Genomic DNA, 19229 nt, shown 5'->3' with positions numbered 1-19229 from the left:
AGGGGAGAAGAACATGGCAATCTTTAGGCCCAGGATGGGCAAAGAAATGCATCTTTTGGTCAAAACTACTACACTAGGGGCTGAAAAGCACCAAAGTCCCGCACATGAAGCACGAGTCATTTTCCGCACCCAGCAAGATAACATGGTGTCGGTAACAGTGTCAGGCGCGGTCCGCTCGATTGGAATCATCTTTTCCGTGGATTTACGTATTTCGTACGATGGGCGGAGCCGAATAATAACTGAAAAAAAAAAAAAAAATTGCCAAGGATTTTTCAGTGTTCTGGAAGGGAGAATTCTTCTTTTGATCGTCGGCATGGGACACGATGTCCTTGTTGTACGTGTTTGGTGTAAAGTGCCCACCCAGTTGATGGTGCTCAACCAATTTCCATCCTGCTGTTTAGATGCAACGCAGCACGAGGGACTGATACTGTTTTCTTGCATCAAATCGAATGCCCCTTTGTCACTGGAGGGTCCCAGTCAACAATTCCATCGGTACCTTTTGAACTTCATCCTCTGGGTGCGATGAATTTTGTGTGGTGTTTCTTTTTGTGCCATCGTGACTCTTTCTTAATTACAAGACGCGCTATTGAAATCTGGTTAATCTTGTAGGGGGAGGGCCAGGGCACCACGTTGGGCTGCCAAACAAACGTGCGCGTTCTTTCGTTGGGCCACAATGGATACCTACGCAGTCGAATATGACGAAATATCAAAAAGAAGGACCTTTTTGAGTAGTAAAAACGAAAAAGAAAAGAAGGAATGGAGAAGGCGGAGACGTATGATCAATGTTCCACGATCTCTCGGCACCCTGCCGAAACCGCAGGCCCGGGACTGCAGGTCTGGCCCCTGGGAGATTGGTGACCCGCGGGCGCATCCATCGGCACAGGGCGCAGAGTCTCACCCTCTTCGACCCGAACCGCAGTGGGGCTTCGGTCGGCCGGCCGAATGCCCAACGCCATGTTCTCACGGATACGGGATACGGACGGACATGGTAGGATTGTCGCTCTCTCAACTCTGGATTTCTTGGTGCAGTGCGACGTGAAAGAAGGAATGCCCCGCGTAAGACGTAACAACTTGACGCTGACATGCTGCAGCTTACGGCCGCTGTAACGAATGACACCAGCCCCTTAGGGAAAGGTCTCATGCAAGCCTGCCCCTTTTGTCTTGTTTGAACGAATGATGATGCTTTTCATTGGATGAACTCCGAACTCCGTGTGGCGCTCACGGTTTCGACATGCCAATATTGAGAAATCTCACTGATGCTCATTGATGCCTGGTATAATTACTTCATGCTGGCCGCCTGCAAGAACCTCATCGATACCTGCGCCAAGTGACTACCAGAGTCTGCTTCTTGCATCTGCGGCCTTGTTTGCTGCTCTCTCCGGCTTTGTGCAACAACATCAACCATGAGGCACGCATACCTATTGTCAGGTCTGCTGGGTGGTGCTCTGGCGGCATTGGACGGTCTGTGCCCTCCTCTAGGCGCGGTACTGCCTGCGCCAAAGACACCGAGGTCGAATGCACATTTGCAGAAGGAAATGTCCGTCTTGAATGAGACCTTGCACAACATTACTGCATCTCTAGAGAAATCCGCCATCTCCTTTGGTGTCCAGTCCATTCATGAGGCCAAGCCCATACTGGAGTTCCACTTCACGCCCGAAAACTATGGCGCCAATGGAGTCAAGAAGGTCGATGCAGACACAGTGTATCGATTGGCCAGCACTTCAAAACTATTCCCCGTCCTTGCTGTCTTGAAGACTGAAGGCATGGATTTGAACGATCCCATCACAAAGTTTCTGCCCGAACTTCGAAATCTCGGCAAGCAATCTAGAATGCGGAACCAGATGTGGATGGTTGATTGGGATGACATCACACTTGGTGCCCTCTCGTCACATTTAGGTGCTCCCTCTGATTGTATGTGGCATGCCTTTCCTAATCATGGGTCGTCAAGAGCTACTGACGCGCGAGGACAGTGGTAATAGACCTCTCCACAGATTCGAGCAACAATTGGACAGACATTGGCTTTCCGGAGATTGATAATTCGATCCAGCTTAATTGTTCCATCAAAGGCGATCCTCCTTGTCCGGAAAATGGTACGTCAAGGCGATCTGTAACGTCGGATTACGCTGACAAGAACAGTGTTCTGGGATCTCTTTGGTCAACGCCCTCCTGTGTACCCTCCGTTTACAGATGCCGTGTATTCCAACGTTGCCTTTGCCCTACTCAGCTGGGCCGTGGAGATGACCACCAATGTGACTTTCTCCGATTATGTCCGCCAAACCATCTGGGAACCCACGGGCATGCATCACACATTCGTCAGCAAGCCCGATGACAGTCTCGGTGCGATTCCTGTCGACGATACGTGGTGGACGGCCACTGTAGGCCTCGAGAAGGCGTAAGTATTCCAAATAACTTGTTTTGATAGGGTTTTAACCATTGATTAGCGCTGGCGACTATTACTCGAGTCTTTCAGATATGCTCGATTTTGGAATTTCCATTCTTAAAAATGAGCAGCTTTCTCCAGTCGGCACGCGGCGCTGGCTCAAGCCCGTGGCTCCCACATCGTCAACTGCCACATTACTCGGCACGCCATGGGAAGTTTACCGGTTCACCAATGTGACCAAGGACGGGCGTCTGATTGAGCTCTACACCAAGATGGGCAACATCTTTGACTATAATTCAAACTTTGTCTTGATTCCCGATTATGATATTGTTTTCCAGGTATTTACGGCTGGCCCCGAGACGTCCGCATTTACTGTCCTAGCCATTACGACGGCCGTGATCAATGCACTACTGCCCGCGCTGGAGGAGGCTGGCAAGGAAGAGATGCGAAAGACGCACACCGGAACTTATAGTGACGCAGCATCCAATTCGTCCATCACCTTGTCGCTCAATGACGAGAACCCTGGCATCAAGGTCACCAATTGGACAGTTCGGGGTGTTGATATTTTTGAATCGTTCCCCACCATTGAGAGGGCCTTTATCAAGGGCACTGCCACGGATCCTGGAGCTAAGACTGAGGACAAGAAAGACGAGGAGAATGTCAGGATGAGACTGTACCCGACGGGTCTGGAGGCAGAGGACCAGAGCTCCTGGAGAGGTGTGACCACATTTGGCACAGCTGAGCAGCTGGCTGCGGTGGACAAGCAATTTCTATGGCCCATGGCCACATGCATCACCTGGGCGCAAATGGATAGGATAGTGTATGGCCTCCAGTCGCAGGACCACTTCATTTTCACGCTTGATGAAGCAGAAGACGGAAAAGAGGCGGTCACAGTAGAACTGCCGGCGTATCGTGTCACGCTTCGCAAGGAGACAATTGCCCTCGGACCGAGCGAAAGTCAAAAGCCTTTGGATAGCTACTAGAACTATACTACATCGAGATATTTACCCTCATCCACCATTGGCTCGGGATCTTTGCGTGTTCTCTGGATGTAGTCAATGGCCTCGAGCAGATAGGGCACGAAAAGCTGCGGGTTCTCGGTTGCGGGAAAGTGCCCGAGATTGTCCATCTTCTTGAAACCAGCGCCCTTGATCTTGTCGGCGGTCGCCTTGCTCATGTCTGGAGTAGTGCTCCAATCATACTCGCCCGTGAGAAAGTAAATGGGACACTTTTGAACATCAATCTTGTGCACACGATCTCGAGCGTCGAAGCCGCCAAAGTAAAAGTCCAAGTCACCGTGGAAGATGCCATACGCCTGTCCGCTATACATGTGCCAAATCAGCTGCTTGTTGGCGTGCGGCGATTGTGGAGCCATCATGCCATAGATCCAGTCTGGATTGAAGAGCGACTGATTGACGAGTGGCGATTTATCTTGGAACTGTCGATCCATGGTCAAGTAATCGCAGCCCTGTAGAGGTATCGTCCCGCCGGAACGAACCTCGTCGTTGCGAATCGCCACGGCGACGCATACCTGGCCGGCCATGGAGGCTCCGCAAATGATTGGTTTGTTGAGTCGCAGGCCCTTGACCACGGCCGCAATGGTCCCAACGTAGGCATCTTCGTTGTTGGTATGGTTTCCAGGTACATAATTGGCGCCGGGAAAAGATCTGCCGTGCGCTGGGAGGTCAAATGCCACCATGGTGCAAGCACGCTGCATGTCTGCATTATTCATCACGCCATGGTACTGACGGGAGTCGGCGCCGGCGGTGTGGCAAAAGACGATCTCTTGGGGGCCGGATCCGCAGGTCTCGTAGAAGATCTTGGTCCGACCCCAGACCGGACAGTCGAGGTAGATATACTTTCCAACAATGTGATCATCTTCCGGAAGGTCCATGTGTGTTTCCTTGATAGGGCCATGCAAGCCTTCGCGAAGCAGGTCCAGCAGGCGCGTCGCAAGATGCCCGTACTGCGCAAACTTGAGCTGATCGCCGTGGACGCCGACGCCTTCCTGCTTGATGTTCATACCCTGCAGGCCGACGAAACTGGTGTATGGCGCTTTGGGATTGGCATCAAAGAACTTTTCCCATTGGTCGGCTTTGGCCTGAAGTGTAAAGTCTGCGGCCTTTGATGATCCGGTGTCGACTGTAGTTTTGGCTCCAGGGTCGACCTTTACGAGAATAGCATCGTCGGCGCCGACAGACTGAACGCCAATGGTCACTGACTGAACAATTGCCTTGGTATTGATAAAGGCCTGCCATTGCGGGTCTCTATCTAGGGCTTGTTTCAATGACGAGACGGATTTGTCCATGGCTCCGGGGAGCGAAGACCAATTGTGCGCAGATTTTGACATGTTCGATATCCTACACAGGGATTCTGCTAGAGTTCAAGCAATGGTCCTGGCACATTGATTGAGCTCAACTATTAGAATCAAGCTGGGTAATATACATAGACATGATGAAGGGCTCGGGTACAGTTTGCGGGGTAGTGAAAGGCGAATCTAGTGCATCATTGTTGGAGTTGTACAACCGGCTGAAGGTTAATGGAAGCCATGGCGAATGAGGATCCATACAGCAAAGCTTGTGTAGCCCCGGGTCTCTATCTCCAGGAGTAAGCCCACTCATGTTGATCTTTTGTACCATGGTAAACCCGCATCTTCCGGGCGAGATGTGAATATCAAGGCACGTACTACTTTAGATGGGGATAAGTACGATAAAGTGTGTGATATATTATACTACTTAGATGAGTTTTGCGCCTTGAACGCCAAATATTCAGAGGTACCAGCTTTGTCAACCTTCTGTGCCTGTTACGACACGACAAGTCAACAACGAGGTCTTTGCTAACCTATAATACAACGCCTCTTTAGTTGGAAATGACTGGTGCTCTACCATCAAACTCGGTAGTCTCCAAGGCGTTCGCTACCATGAACCTAGCAACACTGCCCCTCGAAATCTTGGGCATAAATCCAATCCCCTTTCCGTCGTCGGGATACACTTTGACTTCTGCCGCCTCGCCCTCCACGAACATGGAGGGACGTACGATGACAAAGTTGACGCCCGACTTTCTGGTCTCGGTATCCACGGCGTTATGATCAATCATTTGATATTTCATGTTGCTATAGGTGAAGACCATCTTCATGAGACAGTTGAGCGAGTCGTAGCTGTCGGCCGTGCCCGCGCTGCTGTTAATCACAATCTTGTCTGCGCCGTATTTTTTCATGGATGCAATGGCATTGGATACGGAGTCGGCCATCAGTCGCTGTGGGGTGTCGGGCGAAGGGGAAGAGAATGGTGAGTCGCTTGCGCGTCGAGCGTTCAAGGCCACCACGACGGCCGTTGGTATTGAAGAAGGATTAGCCTCAAATGCCCTATCGACATCTTCGGACTTGAGTGGTGTGCCTTCGACAATGAGAAGGCCTTCTTTTGCAGTCAGGGATGTGGATTTCCTGACAAGGGCTGTAACCTGGTGGCCGCGTGAGAGGGCCTCTTCGATGACCAGTGATCCGACCCGGCCAGTGGCACCAATGACGAGGAAGTGCATGATGAGAGAAGGTATAGTTTTGGGTAAAGAAGAAGGACGATTGGTTGACACGATGTAAGGTCTAAATTTGAAGCACTTGTTGACTCTTGATGCACCTCAGACAGACTAAGTGTTGGAGTTGGCAATGGAGTTAATGGGCTGTGGATAAGATGGAATGAGGATGTAAAACAAAAAGCTTCGCAGCACAGGGAAACGGATTAATATAAATATTTCGAGAGGGTCTAGACATGCCATGTATCTTCCGTCAACATCGACTCAAATATTGTTGACAGGCAAGCAGAATACCATAGCATGCCGCATCTTACCAATCCGGATCCGACACTCGGCCGATACAGCGCCCTAGGCTGTGTTTCGGAGCCGAAATCAAGGGCCAGGAATGTTGCATCCGGGCGAGTGACTTCTACTCAATTTGACATCTTTATGAACATTTAGAGACCTTGTTTGCAAGTTGCCACATCCAGAAATAGAAATGAATTGTATTTTGGCGTCAAACTCGGTTTTGATGTAAAGTTGTTTGTGTCTGTAACAGTTGCCTTCAGCTCGACGGTCTGTTGGTTGTACTAATTGGAGGGCACTCACAACATTAGGAACTTACAGCAGCCCTTCGGCACTCTTACCCCACTAAGTTCCAACGTCTCCAAGGCGTTCCAGAGGGGATTTACCACGTTTTGCTCGCTAAGTACAGCAGCCAGGCTAAGGATTTCAATCACGGCCGCCATGACTCCATATAATCTATATCGACTTGCTACACCGTATGGAATCTGATTAAAATTTATGAAGACATACCAAGTCTCAACCACTATACGACCGTCAGCCTGATTATCTCCTTCTGCTTTTCAAAGACGTCTGGCGCATGAGGCTAAATACAACGACTTTTACACGTCTCCATGCATAAAACTTGACCTTCTATAACGAGCACTCTCTCGCGCTGCAATCTTTTGTTTTCTTTGATGGTTTGGCGAAAATATTACTGATGCGGTTGACGAACAGCCCGAGGGGTTTGGATTTGCCGAACCAGCCACAAAAACACACACAAACAAATCATCCTATGAAAGTCTTGCTCCATCGGCTGGGTCACGTAAGAGTGAGAAATTAGGACGGACTAGGACTTGGCGCAGTTGGCTGCCTGGAAACTTGGAGACGAATCCCTTTTTTAGCAATCTACTAGGCGGGGCGGAGGAACAAGGCGGTAATCCTAGCACTGAGGTCATTCCCCACTAGAACTCTAACACGATGCCACCAGCCAAAGCCCAATGCTTCTCTCACTAGTATCACAGTGAGCTGTGTACAAGACATTAATGGGGGGCCTCCTATAAACCAAAATACGTGCCAAAGGTTCTTCTTTTTCTCAGGACACTTTCGTCTATTCATGCACCATGACGATTCCAACCTTTGCAAAGCCACGCGAGCTCAAGCACACCCCAGTTGACATACTCGTGCATGCATACAACAGCAAGTGTCTCGCCAGCAACAGACTCGGGCCGTGTGGTCCTGACCTGGCCGACTTTTACGGCGACAATGTCACCAACTTTCCGCGGACTTTTCTCCGCCCGCCTGCGTCCGAGGAGGCCATTGCGGCTCTAGACGCCAAGTTTCGCGAGAATGGATTTCCCCACGGCATGCCCGAGGACCTCGCCACCTTTTATCGCGTGACGGACGGCATCTTTGAGGGCGACGATGGCGTATCAGGCGGCGAAATCTTCTCGCCCGTCGAGGGGGTTGAAGTCATCACGGATGCAATGGTGTGGCCGTGCGAGCTCCTTCCCTTCTTTGACGAGTATGAGAAACTCGGGTTCCAGCTCGATCTAAAATGGCCAGAGATCAAATGCGCCGTACAATTAGGCGCAGGTGGCGATGAGGGGGTGCAACTTCTTGTGCCGCCGGCAATGACTAGAGAGGGCATTGACGTGGCGGAAAAAGCATGGGAAAACGGAGACTCAAAGACGAGGCACCAGCTGGAGGCAGTTGCGGAGAGGATATACGGCGGATGGGACGAGATGAAGAAGCTGGAGGTTGCGATGATTCGTAGCTACCATTGGGCGGCGGAGACGGAAAGTTTCTCCAGCTTCAAACACATGCTAGAAGCCTAGTAAGTCGACTTTCGGGGTTTCTGCACTGCGAGATGTCCCTTCAGAGAAGAGCGTTGGTCTGCTACATGGTACTAATGTTCTTGCTTTTTAGTGTAATGGATGCAAGTAGTAAGGAAGGACAACAGGACGACGATGGTGGCAAGGATGACGATGAAACTGAAGACGAGAATGACAGCGCCGAGGAGGGCGATGATGACAATGAGCTTACAGTAGGCTCACAAGAAGAAGTGGATGCGCTGAAGGATAAAAAGATCATTTTCACGGGAACCTTTCAATCAATGGATCGTAAGACTTGCGAGCAGAAGGCGAAAGATCATGGAGGTCAGCTTACTCGAAAGTTGGCCGACGCGGACTATGTTGTGGTAGGCGACAGAGCGGGCCCGAAGAAGCTTCAAGAGATCAGCGAACTTGGCTTGAAAACCATTGATGAGCAACAATTCCTGGCTCTTATTCAAGAAGAAGATCTGGAGAAGACGCCAGACCAAGACTCGGGACCCGTTGCACCAAAGAAGAAAGATGTAATCGTACCCAAGAGCACCCAAACAGGCTCAGTGGGTAAGGATGCATCGGAAACCTTGGCAGGGAAGAAGATCTTATTCACGGGAACATTTGAAACCATGGATCGCAAGCAAGCCAAGCAGGAGGCCGAACAACACGGCGCCAAGGTCATCAGTGCGATACCAAAGGGAGATGGCCTGGACTTCATCGTGCTCGGCGTCAACGCGGGGCCAAATAAGCTGAAAGAGATTGAGCAGCGAGGACTACGCACTATCACTGAGCAGGATTTTCTCGACATGATTGCAGGCCTTGGCAAGGATGAGGCGGCAGCATCAGGCACCGGCCAAAAGCGAGCAAATCAAGCAGCTGCGGAGCCAAAACAGGCACAAAAGCGCCAGCGGGGTGCGAAATAATTTTGTCCAGATACGATGTCTGAAACCAGATGTACCATTGTCTAAAGTCCAACTTCCATGACATAGACCGTCAGATACCTTACCGAATATATCTTTTCAGTCGCGTCAATGAAGCTTCATGGATTATTCTGCACAAGCTTGGGAAGCTAGGAAGAATGTTGTTTGGCATCGGGCTTGGTGGAATGGAGCGTGGAATCGACTCAAAATGTCCTCATTACTCCAAAGCCTTGAGTTCTAACACTGTGCGCTTCAATATTCCAAAGCCATTACAATCCAACCAAGGACCGAATGGCATTAGCGATTGGCGGTATAGATGTGAAAAGAACTGTAATGGTGCCGAAAAGGCCCATGGAAAGGCTAGAGAGTGCAGCCGCTCGAGGATCTGTGCGCAGTAACATGGCGGTCGCAATCGCTGATGAGTTGGCTCCAAGTGTGACTCCTCTCGTGACGTAGTCGTCTATCGTAATGTCAGTATGCACACGTATTGATCCAAGCTTTCATAACGCCTTACCTTCGGGTATCTTCATCCACGCAAGCATCTGCTGTCCGACCAGGGCGCCGATAATGCCACTGGCAATCGCGATCGCAGCGATAGTGTACGTGTCACCACCGAGGTTCACCACGGCCGGGGTAGCGAGGGCGAGTGTCAGGCTGCGAGCCGCAAAGGCGAGACTGCGCTCTGCGGTGATGCCTATGGCGTAGCAAATATACGGATATGCAAACAGAGACGCAATCGACACCAAGATATTTGGTGTCACGATGGCAAAGAAATGCTGACGTAGTTCTCGTCGGTACTGGTACATGGGCAAAGCGAGAGCCACGATACTAGCGTCCAGAACGCTGGACAGTATGTCTCCAGCTCCCGGGAGCTCGTGGCTGCCATTCCACAGCTCGAGGTATTTGGCTCCGGTGCGGTATTCAGTCAGAGTAGTTTCGAGACTGTGGCCCATGGCAAGTCCCAGTACCCAAATGCCAAGAACAGTAAAGAGAGATGAGACGAGTACCGGGTGCAGATATTGCCTCCAGGAAGGAGGAAGGGCAGTGGCTCCAAAATACATCAAAACGCCAAAGCTGAGGTGCATGGGCATGCCATAGCCAACCGCATAATACACGGGAAGTCCCACAAAGAGGAACAGTATGGAATACGTCAACAGGTCAAGATGTCGCACGATTCTCAAAGCCCAGACTTCTGCTCGAGGCAACGGCAGGGGCGCCTGCGGGGGCAGATTCACGGGAGTAGCTTGGCCACTTTCTTCCGAGGGCGTGACATCACCTGGAGCGTGAAGCCGGATTTGCGACGTAGCTTGAGATGCCACCGCCGGCGAAGGTGGGCTGAGATCGAGAGAAGAAGGCGCTGGCGACAGAGCCGATGCAGCATGTTGCTCGTCTTCGCTGGCGGGAATTGCACTCATCGGTATCTCATCTCCTCGAGGGCCCAGTTCCTCGGCACGCTCAGTCATGGCGCGCTTGGATGTGCCCAAAACCAGTTGAATCGCTCGGGTCATGTATGCCGTCGCGACCATCATGACAATGAACCCGATGGCTAAAGATGTCAGATTGATCTTCATGGTCTCTTGCACCGTTAGACTCACCAAAGACCGCAATGATTTTAAATACTTCCACCACGCCAATTGGCGGGCTGAGAGGAAGTAGGACGAACGAGGGCGTGAATGTGATGCTGATCCATCGCAAAGACCAACTTCCCTGATATGGTCAGATAAGCAAACCTTGATATCTTGGAGGGCTTGACTCAACAGGTATGTCGACACATCCGACGAACCGGCGCGTCCTGTGTTCGCCAAAGACCAGCTCAGACAAGAGCAGGGCGAGAAACAAGACAATCAAACATGCGACGGAAGCTGGAAATGAGATATTTCCAATCGCTAGTAGTTTATCAACTCCAAAACATGCCGAAAGGATGGCGACAATCCCCGCTGGAACTGCGAGCCATGACTGAGCGCTGGACTGCCATGAACTCTTGGCTACCTGAATCAAAGCGCCCATTAGCGAGAGACCATGGGAGAACATGCAACTGACTTACAAGTCTCAATGCTTTTGCAAAGTCGTTGAGTCGACTGCTTGCATTAGCTACAGCCATCTCGGTAAGATGATACCAGCACGGTGGTAAAAACAATTCCGTCTAAATTGTGTTTCGGTACCTCTTATCATGAGCTCAATCTCGAGTTTCTAGGTTTCCTCGGTCCAGCGCCGACGTCGGCCGAGTCAATTAGTGGATTTCGAACCGCTACAGGCTCGCCATTCCATTGCCCCGACCGGGACACCAGGAAACCTCCCGTTCTACCTCAGCTCCAGCTTATTCAATTGAATCGAAATTATGATCATGAGTTGATTAGAATGCTCAATAATACGGCAGCGCTTTTGTCCATGTTCGCATTTGACAAAGGCACAGCAGCCATTATGTACATGGCGGCATGAGTGTGTAAACCCCCGGGGGACATCCCGTACCTGTCAACTGCGCATCGGGTGCCTAGCCGAGGGTACAGTGTACGCTAAGTAGACGCAATTTAGGCGACCCCTTCCCCCAGCGGTATGCGACAAGTACACTGAAAAGTGCGCAGAGAATAAAGAAAGGAATGCAGAAGCCTGCGAATAATTTTGAGTCGCGCCGGGCATTGTACAAGACACAGTGACTACAAGGACAATTTCAAGAGTCATGATATGGAATTGCCCAAAGACCCTGCGATTTAGATCGATACCGCCATAACACTGATGAATTCGTTCTACACAAAGCCAGGGCTTCGTGCAATCTACCACTTCCGAAACTCAGGTTCAATTCGTCAAGGGACGCCCCTGAACAAACGACACAATTGCGCAGAGGCACGCAGATACTCCGCGTACAATGCAAACCAGGCGTCACTTTCACGGCCGTTACCTGATATGTGTTACAGCATGGTCACAGGCAGTTTTTTTTTTTTTTTTTGGGTGTTATTTACCTGGTGAACGACCCTCAACTCGGAATTTCCACTAAAGTCAATCTATCTCAACCCCAACGCGCTCCATCGGCATGCTGGTCGATGTGATGTAGACGGCATGCCTCCATGTTTTGGCTTCCAGCGTTGATAAATTGATACCGTCTCCTGTTCACGGTCTGTGAGTTGTCCATTACCATCCTTAGACCATCGCTCCAAAGTCAATCCCCAAAGACATATCTCTTATGATCATGCCCTCTTGTCGTTTACTCGCCATGTACCCTGTGTGGAAGCTATCATGCCTCGCCGGGCTCTTCAACCACGTTAGCCTTGACACTCGTGGCCTTGCGGACCACGTTTTGGCGACAGACCATGAAGTGGAATCTTGGGCAAGGAGCAGACGGTTTACCCCTTATGAGATCCAAGGCGATTTGTAAATCCCAAACCTCCTCACACTTGATCAAGCTCTTCTTGACTCCATTGCACTCCTCTGTGTTGAAGATAGTTCCAAGATCGTCGCGATGGACCTCGATGAAGCTGCGCTCGCAGTCAGCCCAAATTTGGAGACCTTTCTTTTCTGCCAATTCTGTTGATATTGTCAGCATCATCGTCTATCCTCGTACGCAATACCCTGCAACGTACTGTGAAATTCAGCAATGCTCGCCTCGATGAGTTGGCCTGCACTCATCTTTGGGACTTTGGACTTTACCCCTCTGGACTTGGTGGCTGTGTCCTCTTTGGCCTGGTTGGCCGCCAATCGCTTCGCCATGAAGGTTAGATCCTGGGCGTTCACACGATAGATAAAGTAGACATGCTGGACATCCGGAAAGAGTCGAACAACGCGTGGAATAGCCCAGGGGCAAGGACTACCCGTAGGCCCATGTGAGGTTCGACACGCGCACATGAATGGCGTTGCACCCCAGCTTTCGCCTGTGCTGGTTTGCTTCCAATTGAAAGCAATGTTTCGAAGACCCTGGAACTGCTCTCTAGTTCTTGACCAGTCCAGGAGAACAACGTTGAAGTAGTTTTTGACAAAGGTGAACACAACCAAGTCCTTCTTGGCATTCACCTTGACTCGTGAGGCGAACTCCGGGGTCTGAGGCTGGCCTCGGCGCACGGGCAAGGGGGCTACCCACAAGGCGCCATCCGCCGCCAGCTCGTCTACCCATTTCGTGTACGCAGTTCTGGCCGAGTGGTCGACAATGGACATTTTCATACGCTGGCGCCAGCTAGACGCGAATGAAGGGGATCCGCTCGTCTCCCAGGGTGAGATGATCAGCCGATGGAGTGGCTGTTTTGTATTGACTTCCAATCGGAAATGGTGAACGCCATCACTGTTGAAGGCAAGCTTCCAGATATTCAGAACCACCTCGAGGGGCATCTTGTCGTACAGTCTGGGTTTGTTGTCCTCCATGGCGGCGTTTCGTGACTGCAGAATTAGTCAGTGAGGCTATTGATATTGGTGAATCTGGAAATGCTTTCGTGCACGACCCGCAGATCTAATGTTAACCTTGACAAGAATGGATTGTGCAAAGTCGCTTCGAGAGCCTCTCACGGCCACTTGTTTTGAACAGACAATAAAGAGAATGTGGAAGAAGACCTGGCTTGTCGCGATTGGAAAAGGAAAGAAAAAGAGAAAACAGGTGGTTACGCGGGGTCCGATTGGGAAATGACACCACGTAGGGCTTGAATCGGAAGGAAAAGAAGGGGGTAGATCAGACAACGAGCGTGAATGCCAGCATCCTCCCTGCTGCGTCGAGTTGAAGAAGGCAGGCACTTACCAGTCGCGTTTGCTCGAAGCTAGCTTGATTATTAGATGTGCATTGATCTTAGGCCGTGAAGACCGAAACTGTGTCGCAAATGAAGCAGTGATGTCTGCCTGTAGACAAAAGCTCAGGTGAGTGTGCCCCAGTTGTTCCGTTAGACACGGCAGCTGGTGCTTGACGATGTGTGTTGAAAGAGGCGTCCTTCTTTGATTGATGTGTAGATTACGATTGGGAATGCATTGGTGAGAAGCCAATGAAATAGAAAGAGCTCTGATTAGAGTCGGCGGGGTGAAAATTAGAAAAGTGGCAAGAAGGAGTGTTCTCGTGTTAGGTGGCAGGGAACGTCAAAGAAAACGCGTTGGGCCCAGCAACCGTGAATGCAAACGACTGACCAGCTGGACCATGTCAGGGCTTTGGCGCTTAAGGATGTGTTAATGCTGAGGACCTTTTATCTTGAACAGAAAAATTTGACTGGGTGCATCTTATTATTTTTTATTTAACAGTCGTCCCCGGAGTAATGATTTTCTATTCACACGCCCCGTTGGAATAGTTGGATATCATTCAAATATTGCAAACAAAAGGAGAGACTATTTTGTTCGCAGTCTAATTGATGAGCATCGAGTCTCAATATCGAAAATAATTATACAAATACAGAGACCAATGCGAAGTGAAGGTTAGCTTCCAACTTATTCCTCGTGATCATTCAGGGATGAAATTAAATATGATTTTTTCAATACTCCAGAACATTGATTTTTAGCAGAGCCAAGCTCGGGCTCGAACAAGCTAAGTTTCAATCCCACCCTGCGTAATAAACAAGTTGCCAAATTCAATCTCTACCCAGCCGTCACAAAGCATCGTGGAAATTGTCATTATGATTAATCTGCTTCGCCCGAAGTTCTTCCCCAGATGAAGGACATTCTGGTAGCAGATTTTCAGGTGGACAGACTACATATGAAGAAAGGCAAATCTCTGGACTACTTAGAAAAGTACCTAGTCAAGACGACTAAAAACTGGCAGCTTAACATAGAGTACAACTTGATTCAATTGTGTCGAAATCTTGCTCCTTTTGGTACTCCAAAACGTTATTATATACTGCACTGTGAACTTGCGCACCCATAGAAATCAGTTGACACTATGAATTCAGAATGTGCCATGCACAGAGTCACCAAGGATCCCAGCCACTCATTCTGGTGAGATCTAGGGCTGAATAGGAACAAATTAAAACATCGATCGTAATGCCGCTGATTTGATTGATCTTATACGATCGACAAATACGTCCAAGGTGCCTTGAATTGGCTTCTACCAGCGGTTCACAACAGCTATTGTTCTCCGAAAAGGTTTGTAAATTTGATATATCATCAAAATAAGTTACTCTTGCAATCTTGAACCAGAAGCTGCGGAGCGACGGCGAAACCCCAGACTCTGTGATAATCTCTAGGACTGGGACGACTTGCAACAAGTATCGTCATGCCTCGAGAAATGACAAAAGTTCAAGCCCGTCAATCCCCTCTTGTTTTGCTACGAGCACAATCCTTATTGGCCACCGACGTGGAAGACTGGGTACAGCAATCTCAAGGACCCTTGATTTCTACGGACTCGAGTATTGGAAGTGACGCCGCGATGAGTTCTGATGCGCATCAGGGGCCGTGAACAATCTGGCAGAGAATCCCAAGCCAGCTTCATGGTGGCCTGCATGAGGCCGAAGAGAATCGGAAAGACAAGGAGACAATCACCGGATTGATCGCCTATCTCTTGCAGCCCGAGAAACTGCGCTTCGCTTTCCTTCCAGCTTCTTGTTTGAACTCGAATATGAGTAGATCAGGTGAAGATGGTTAGAAAGATCACTAGGGCCTTCCAAATAGCTCTTCGTTAGTTGGGTACTCCTAGAAGCATCTAGGAAATGCCAATTGTATCGCATGTGTTCATACGCGTGTTCATTGGGTCTAGGAGCTAATCATTTTGATGTTCTACCTGCCACAAGTTTTCGATTGTCTCCAAACGTTTATGGCTTCTCGTGGCAAGGCAAGCACATGGCTTGAGCTGTCGCGCATGGCCTGAATGGCAGCGCTGCTGTCGCGACACGCCCAGTCCTCCATAAACCAACGTTTTGGAGATCGATTCATGATCATGCACCAGTAGACAAAAATCGTTAGTGCCGTATCGTCTCGAGCGGCGAGAAGTTGTACATAGTCGTTCGAAACCACTCCCGGCCATCGAAAAAAGTGCGCCCATGATCGAGGGCGGCTATCAGTCTCTCGGACCCACTCCTTGAGACTTGCAATAGCGTTGCGGTAGGCCTCGGCGGCCCATGTTGGACTGTCCTTTAGAGCTGCCATTTCATCGAGGTCACCGACCATGTCCCAGATTGTGTCGTCAAAGGATGGCTGTGTGAGATTCTTTCGATGATCCACATATAACTTGAGGTGGCTCATCTGGAAAAAGGGGACCGTCGCTTGTGCGACTCTGGAAGTTTGTCGAAATATCCGAAAAATCTCGAGAAAATCGTAGTCTTCATTTGTGTTTACTTGTGCAGCTGCCAAGTGAAATATTACTATCGTGACTCCAAATGACAGCACTGCGAACCAGTTTTCTTTCGTGATGACTAGATCGTTGGACCGGCGAAATAAGTCAGACGCAGCCAAGTTATATCGATACGCATGCATGCGCAAGAATGACGATGCCGAGCCATCTTGAAAGGAATGGTAAAGCGTCCATAGTGAAGCGGCACTATGATCCAGGTAACGATATTGTACTTGGGCCGGATAGTTAGCTTTTCATTCTAAAGACATTTAGGAACTTTGATATATGATTGAAGGATATCGACAAGACATTTCGACTTCAAAACGGTATCCGTATCCGATAGACATGCTTCGCATCAAATAGGAAGAGAAAGAAAGAGAGAAAGGAAAGTTTTGTGAGGAGGGAGGGAAATAGCCCTGCATATAAGTACTCACAGGCCTGTGATTCGAGTGTTGATCTCCACACTCCCACTTCTGTGTCGGATGCGCAAGGCTCGAGCCATATCTTATCAAGTACAAATGTGATCATATCCTGGGCAGGGTTGGAAGAGACTGTGCCATGGAGACTCATGCACGGTACACCACTTCCAAGGGTTCCGGGTTGATGCATCTTGTTAGATAATGATCTGCTGTTCCATACCGACAAGGACATGGAACTTGGCGCTGTATCAAGTTGCTTGTGTCTATTCTCCGCCACTGACATTGTGTATCCATCGGCTCTTGGTGAGTAATCACATACTTCACCGCGCCTCTGGCAATGTGAGCAAGTGGGAGGTTCCAGGTTGCACTAATATCCGGGTTAGTTCCCGAGCTTCTGTACAACTGAGTACAGTCGGCCACCCACCCTTACTCGTCTCTTCTTGCACTGACCACACCCATTGCGCGTCTTCGTGTGATATTGCCTAGAACCACGGGTCATAGCCGCGTTCGCTTCGCTGAGTAGACGGTAAGCTGTATCGTGTCTGTATGCCAAAGTTTTTATGCACCCTCCTGTCGCTTACATGAAAACCAGGATGAGGCAGATGAGTATGAAGAACTGTTTTGACCAGAGAAGTGAAAATGACGATTGTTAACATATGGAATATGAGAAAGACCGTACACAAATCTACGTGGTCTTGATCAGGGGGCTGAGCCAAGTTCTTGACATGGACGAAACAGGTTTAGTGTACGAGATTGACTAAATTGGGTCAAGGTGAGATCCTCGCTTGGCTTGGCGGGAGCGGGTAAGGCTTGAGGTTTATTTTTGGATTCCTCACCTCCGATGCCACTCCTTTACCTGAATAGTTATTTCAATCAGTAAGTAGCACTCTGCCAGACTACACGGTAACTCTTAGACATGACTGGCTTTGACCTAGTTGAGGCGAAACATACAATGCACATTTCACATTTAGTCAAAGCCGACAAAAATCGATCATCTGCGCCCGATTGACCCTGCGAAACCCACCAAGCTGGTGGGGATTGCCCCCCTCCTCCCGGTGATCTTTTGGCTCATCCATTATCAATAAGAGTTCTTTTTCCATAATCAGGTCCAAATCATTCAACTTCGACTGATTTAGTCTCATGGCCTTTTTATTTTTTATTTTTTATCTTTTTCCACTTCCTGCCTTTTCTTTTTTCTTTATTTCTTTTCGCTCTCTTGAAAAGCTGCCAATGCGCGGAGGGAGGAACGTATTCTGCACAGAACAACGCCCACCGCAGAGAGCCACTACGTCTCCATAACTGCCGACTTCCGAGCGCTCAGGTTTGTCAAGGGTGTTTGTTCTTTTGCTTCCTTCCCTCTGCTCTCATCCTCTGCCATTGCCCCCGGTTTCCAGTGGCGGAGATCCCGCGAGACTTGGACTATTTTCATGTTACGTAGCGATGGCCTAGGATGGACGCCTGCTGTCTCCGGCCTCTATCCTGTCCAGGAGGTGCTATCCCCGCACCTCAGTTACCGAACGCCCAAGGTTGAGTCAGTATTCTGAATGACCTCATGTTCAGCGATAGTATTCTGCAAATATCGCCACGTCATATCCTTGACCTATTCTTATCGCATTGGCTGTCTAGAGCGGCCAGGTTCTTGCCTTTGTTACGTGTGCGAAGAGGCCTGTATTGGTGGATGAACTGAAGTCGCAGAGCTGCTATCGTGATACGGACAGGGAGTCCATGCTTTTCAGTTGCTTATCAATTCGTTGCGTTGATTACGTAGGGATTGTTTTCGAACCCAACCCAGCAGCACGTTGCATGAGTCTCCTGAACTCTCTTTGTATGTGGTGAATGTACAAAGTAGTTTCAAGTACTTCTGCATTCATATCGAGTTGCAAAGAACTCGAACAATGATCTGTCGGTACTCCATCGTCCGAGGATACCGCATTGGACCAATCAAGAGACGGATCGCGAGGGATGCCTCAACGGCCTTCCTAATGCGGCTAACTGCTTTACCCCACGATCATGGGCCCTGGATCCGGGATTCTGCTGCCCACCACGGGGCCACCCTCGTCCCGTCTAGAACTCACGCGCAGAAGAGCCTCCTTTCGGCGCATGACCGATCGCCGACAGTCAGATATCTATTCGGATAGCTAAGCGAGACATTGGAGATAGCACCCCAAGAGCAGAGACGCCCGGCATGTTTTGATCACTTCAATTTGACAATCTTCATGATTCTCCAACCTTCGCGCGTTTCCTCCGTGGTCAATCCCCGCCACTCCTCCAAGTGATCAACACCACCAGTAGTATATTACCTTGTGTCAACATGTAGTTTCTCAGACTATCCCAGCCGTCAAATCATGTAGACTGCAATGCGACGGCAGAATCCACCAACTATAATAGCTCTCAGTCTGGAATAGTACAGGGGATAGCAAACCGCGACTGATTCCATCAATCTTGGCGGCATTTATGCTGAACAATCCAGCGCGGTATAGCAATTTGACAACAGCATATGTCACACCATAGGCCATATCTACCATTCAGCCATTTAGCCATTTCTTTAGTAATTCAGAATCATCTTAACATCCAGATAACTCATCGGAGCTTAAAAGCTTATTTGAACTATTGCCAATGCCCTCTCCACAGCTTGGCCCTCTTGGCTCTCTTGGCCTGGTGTTCAGGCAAAGACAA

At 49.6% G+C, this 19229-nt stretch overlaps 7 protein-coding genes across 7 annotated transcripts; 2 read left to right on the top strand and 5 right to left on the bottom strand.

The window, feature by feature from the left end:
* Positions 1-1403: 1403 nt before the first annotated feature.
* Positions 1404-3363, top strand: PFICI_03192 (uncharacterized protein; the record flags this gene model as incomplete). Its single annotated transcript, XM_007831773.1, has 4 exons — positions 1404-1911; positions 1971-2090; positions 2137-2392; positions 2442-3363. 4 exons carry the CDS (start codon positions 1404-1406, stop codon positions 3361-3363), a joined length of 1806 nt encoding a protein of 601 aa, XP_007829964.1.
* Positions 3364-3365: 2 nt separating this feature from the next.
* Positions 3366-4730, bottom strand: PFICI_03191 (uncharacterized protein; the record flags this gene model as incomplete). The annotated part of the gene is made up of 1 exon (XM_007831772.1): positions 3366-4730. One exon carries the CDS (start codon positions 4728-4730, stop codon positions 3366-3368), a length of 1365 nt encoding a protein of 454 aa, XP_007829963.1.
* Positions 4731-5239: 509 nt separating this feature from the next.
* On the bottom strand, positions 5240-5917 carry PFICI_03190 (uncharacterized protein; the record flags this gene model as incomplete). The annotated part of the gene is made up of 1 exon (XM_007831771.1): positions 5240-5917. The coding sequence occupies one exon, from the start codon at positions 5915-5917 to the stop codon at positions 5240-5242; it is 678 nt and encodes a 225-aa protein (XP_007829962.1).
* A 1376-nt stretch (positions 5918-7293) lies between these two features.
* PFICI_03189 (uncharacterized protein) lies at positions 7294-8918 on the top strand (the record flags this gene model as incomplete). The annotated part of the gene is made up of 2 exons (XM_007831770.1): positions 7294-8006; positions 8099-8918. 2 exons carry the CDS (start codon positions 7294-7296, stop codon positions 8916-8918), a joined length of 1533 nt encoding a protein of 510 aa, XP_007829961.1.
* A 266-nt stretch (positions 8919-9184) lies between these two features.
* Positions 9185-10486, bottom strand: PFICI_03188 (uncharacterized protein; the record flags this gene model as incomplete). Its single annotated transcript, XM_007831769.1, has 2 exons — positions 9185-9375; positions 9430-10486. 2 exons carry the CDS (start codon positions 10484-10486, stop codon positions 9185-9187), a joined length of 1248 nt encoding a protein of 415 aa, XP_007829960.1.
* Positions 10487-12144: 1658 nt separating this feature from the next.
* On the bottom strand, positions 12145-13262 carry PFICI_03187 (uncharacterized protein; the record flags this gene model as incomplete). The annotated part of the gene is made up of 2 exons (XM_007831768.1): positions 12145-12434; positions 12491-13262. 2 exons carry the CDS (start codon positions 13260-13262, stop codon positions 12145-12147), a joined length of 1062 nt encoding a protein of 353 aa, XP_007829959.1.
* Positions 13263-15581: 2319 nt separating this feature from the next.
* Positions 15582-16046, bottom strand: PFICI_03186 (uncharacterized protein; the record flags this gene model as incomplete). The annotated part of the gene is made up of 1 exon (XM_007831767.1): positions 15582-16046. The coding sequence occupies one exon, from the start codon at positions 16044-16046 to the stop codon at positions 15582-15584; it is 465 nt and encodes a 154-aa protein (XP_007829958.1).
* Positions 16047-19229: the final 3183 nt, after the last annotated feature.

The sequence above is a fragment of the Pestalotiopsis fici genome (genome assembly GCF_000516985.1).
Source record: "Pestalotiopsis fici W106-1 unplaced genomic scaffold PFICI_Scf_2, whole genome shotgun sequence".
In the NCBI taxonomy this organism is placed as follows: domain Eukaryota; kingdom Fungi; phylum Ascomycota; class Sordariomycetes; order Amphisphaeriales; family Sporocadaceae; genus Pestalotiopsis; species Pestalotiopsis fici.
This window is presented reverse-complemented; position numbering and strand designations above follow the sequence as displayed.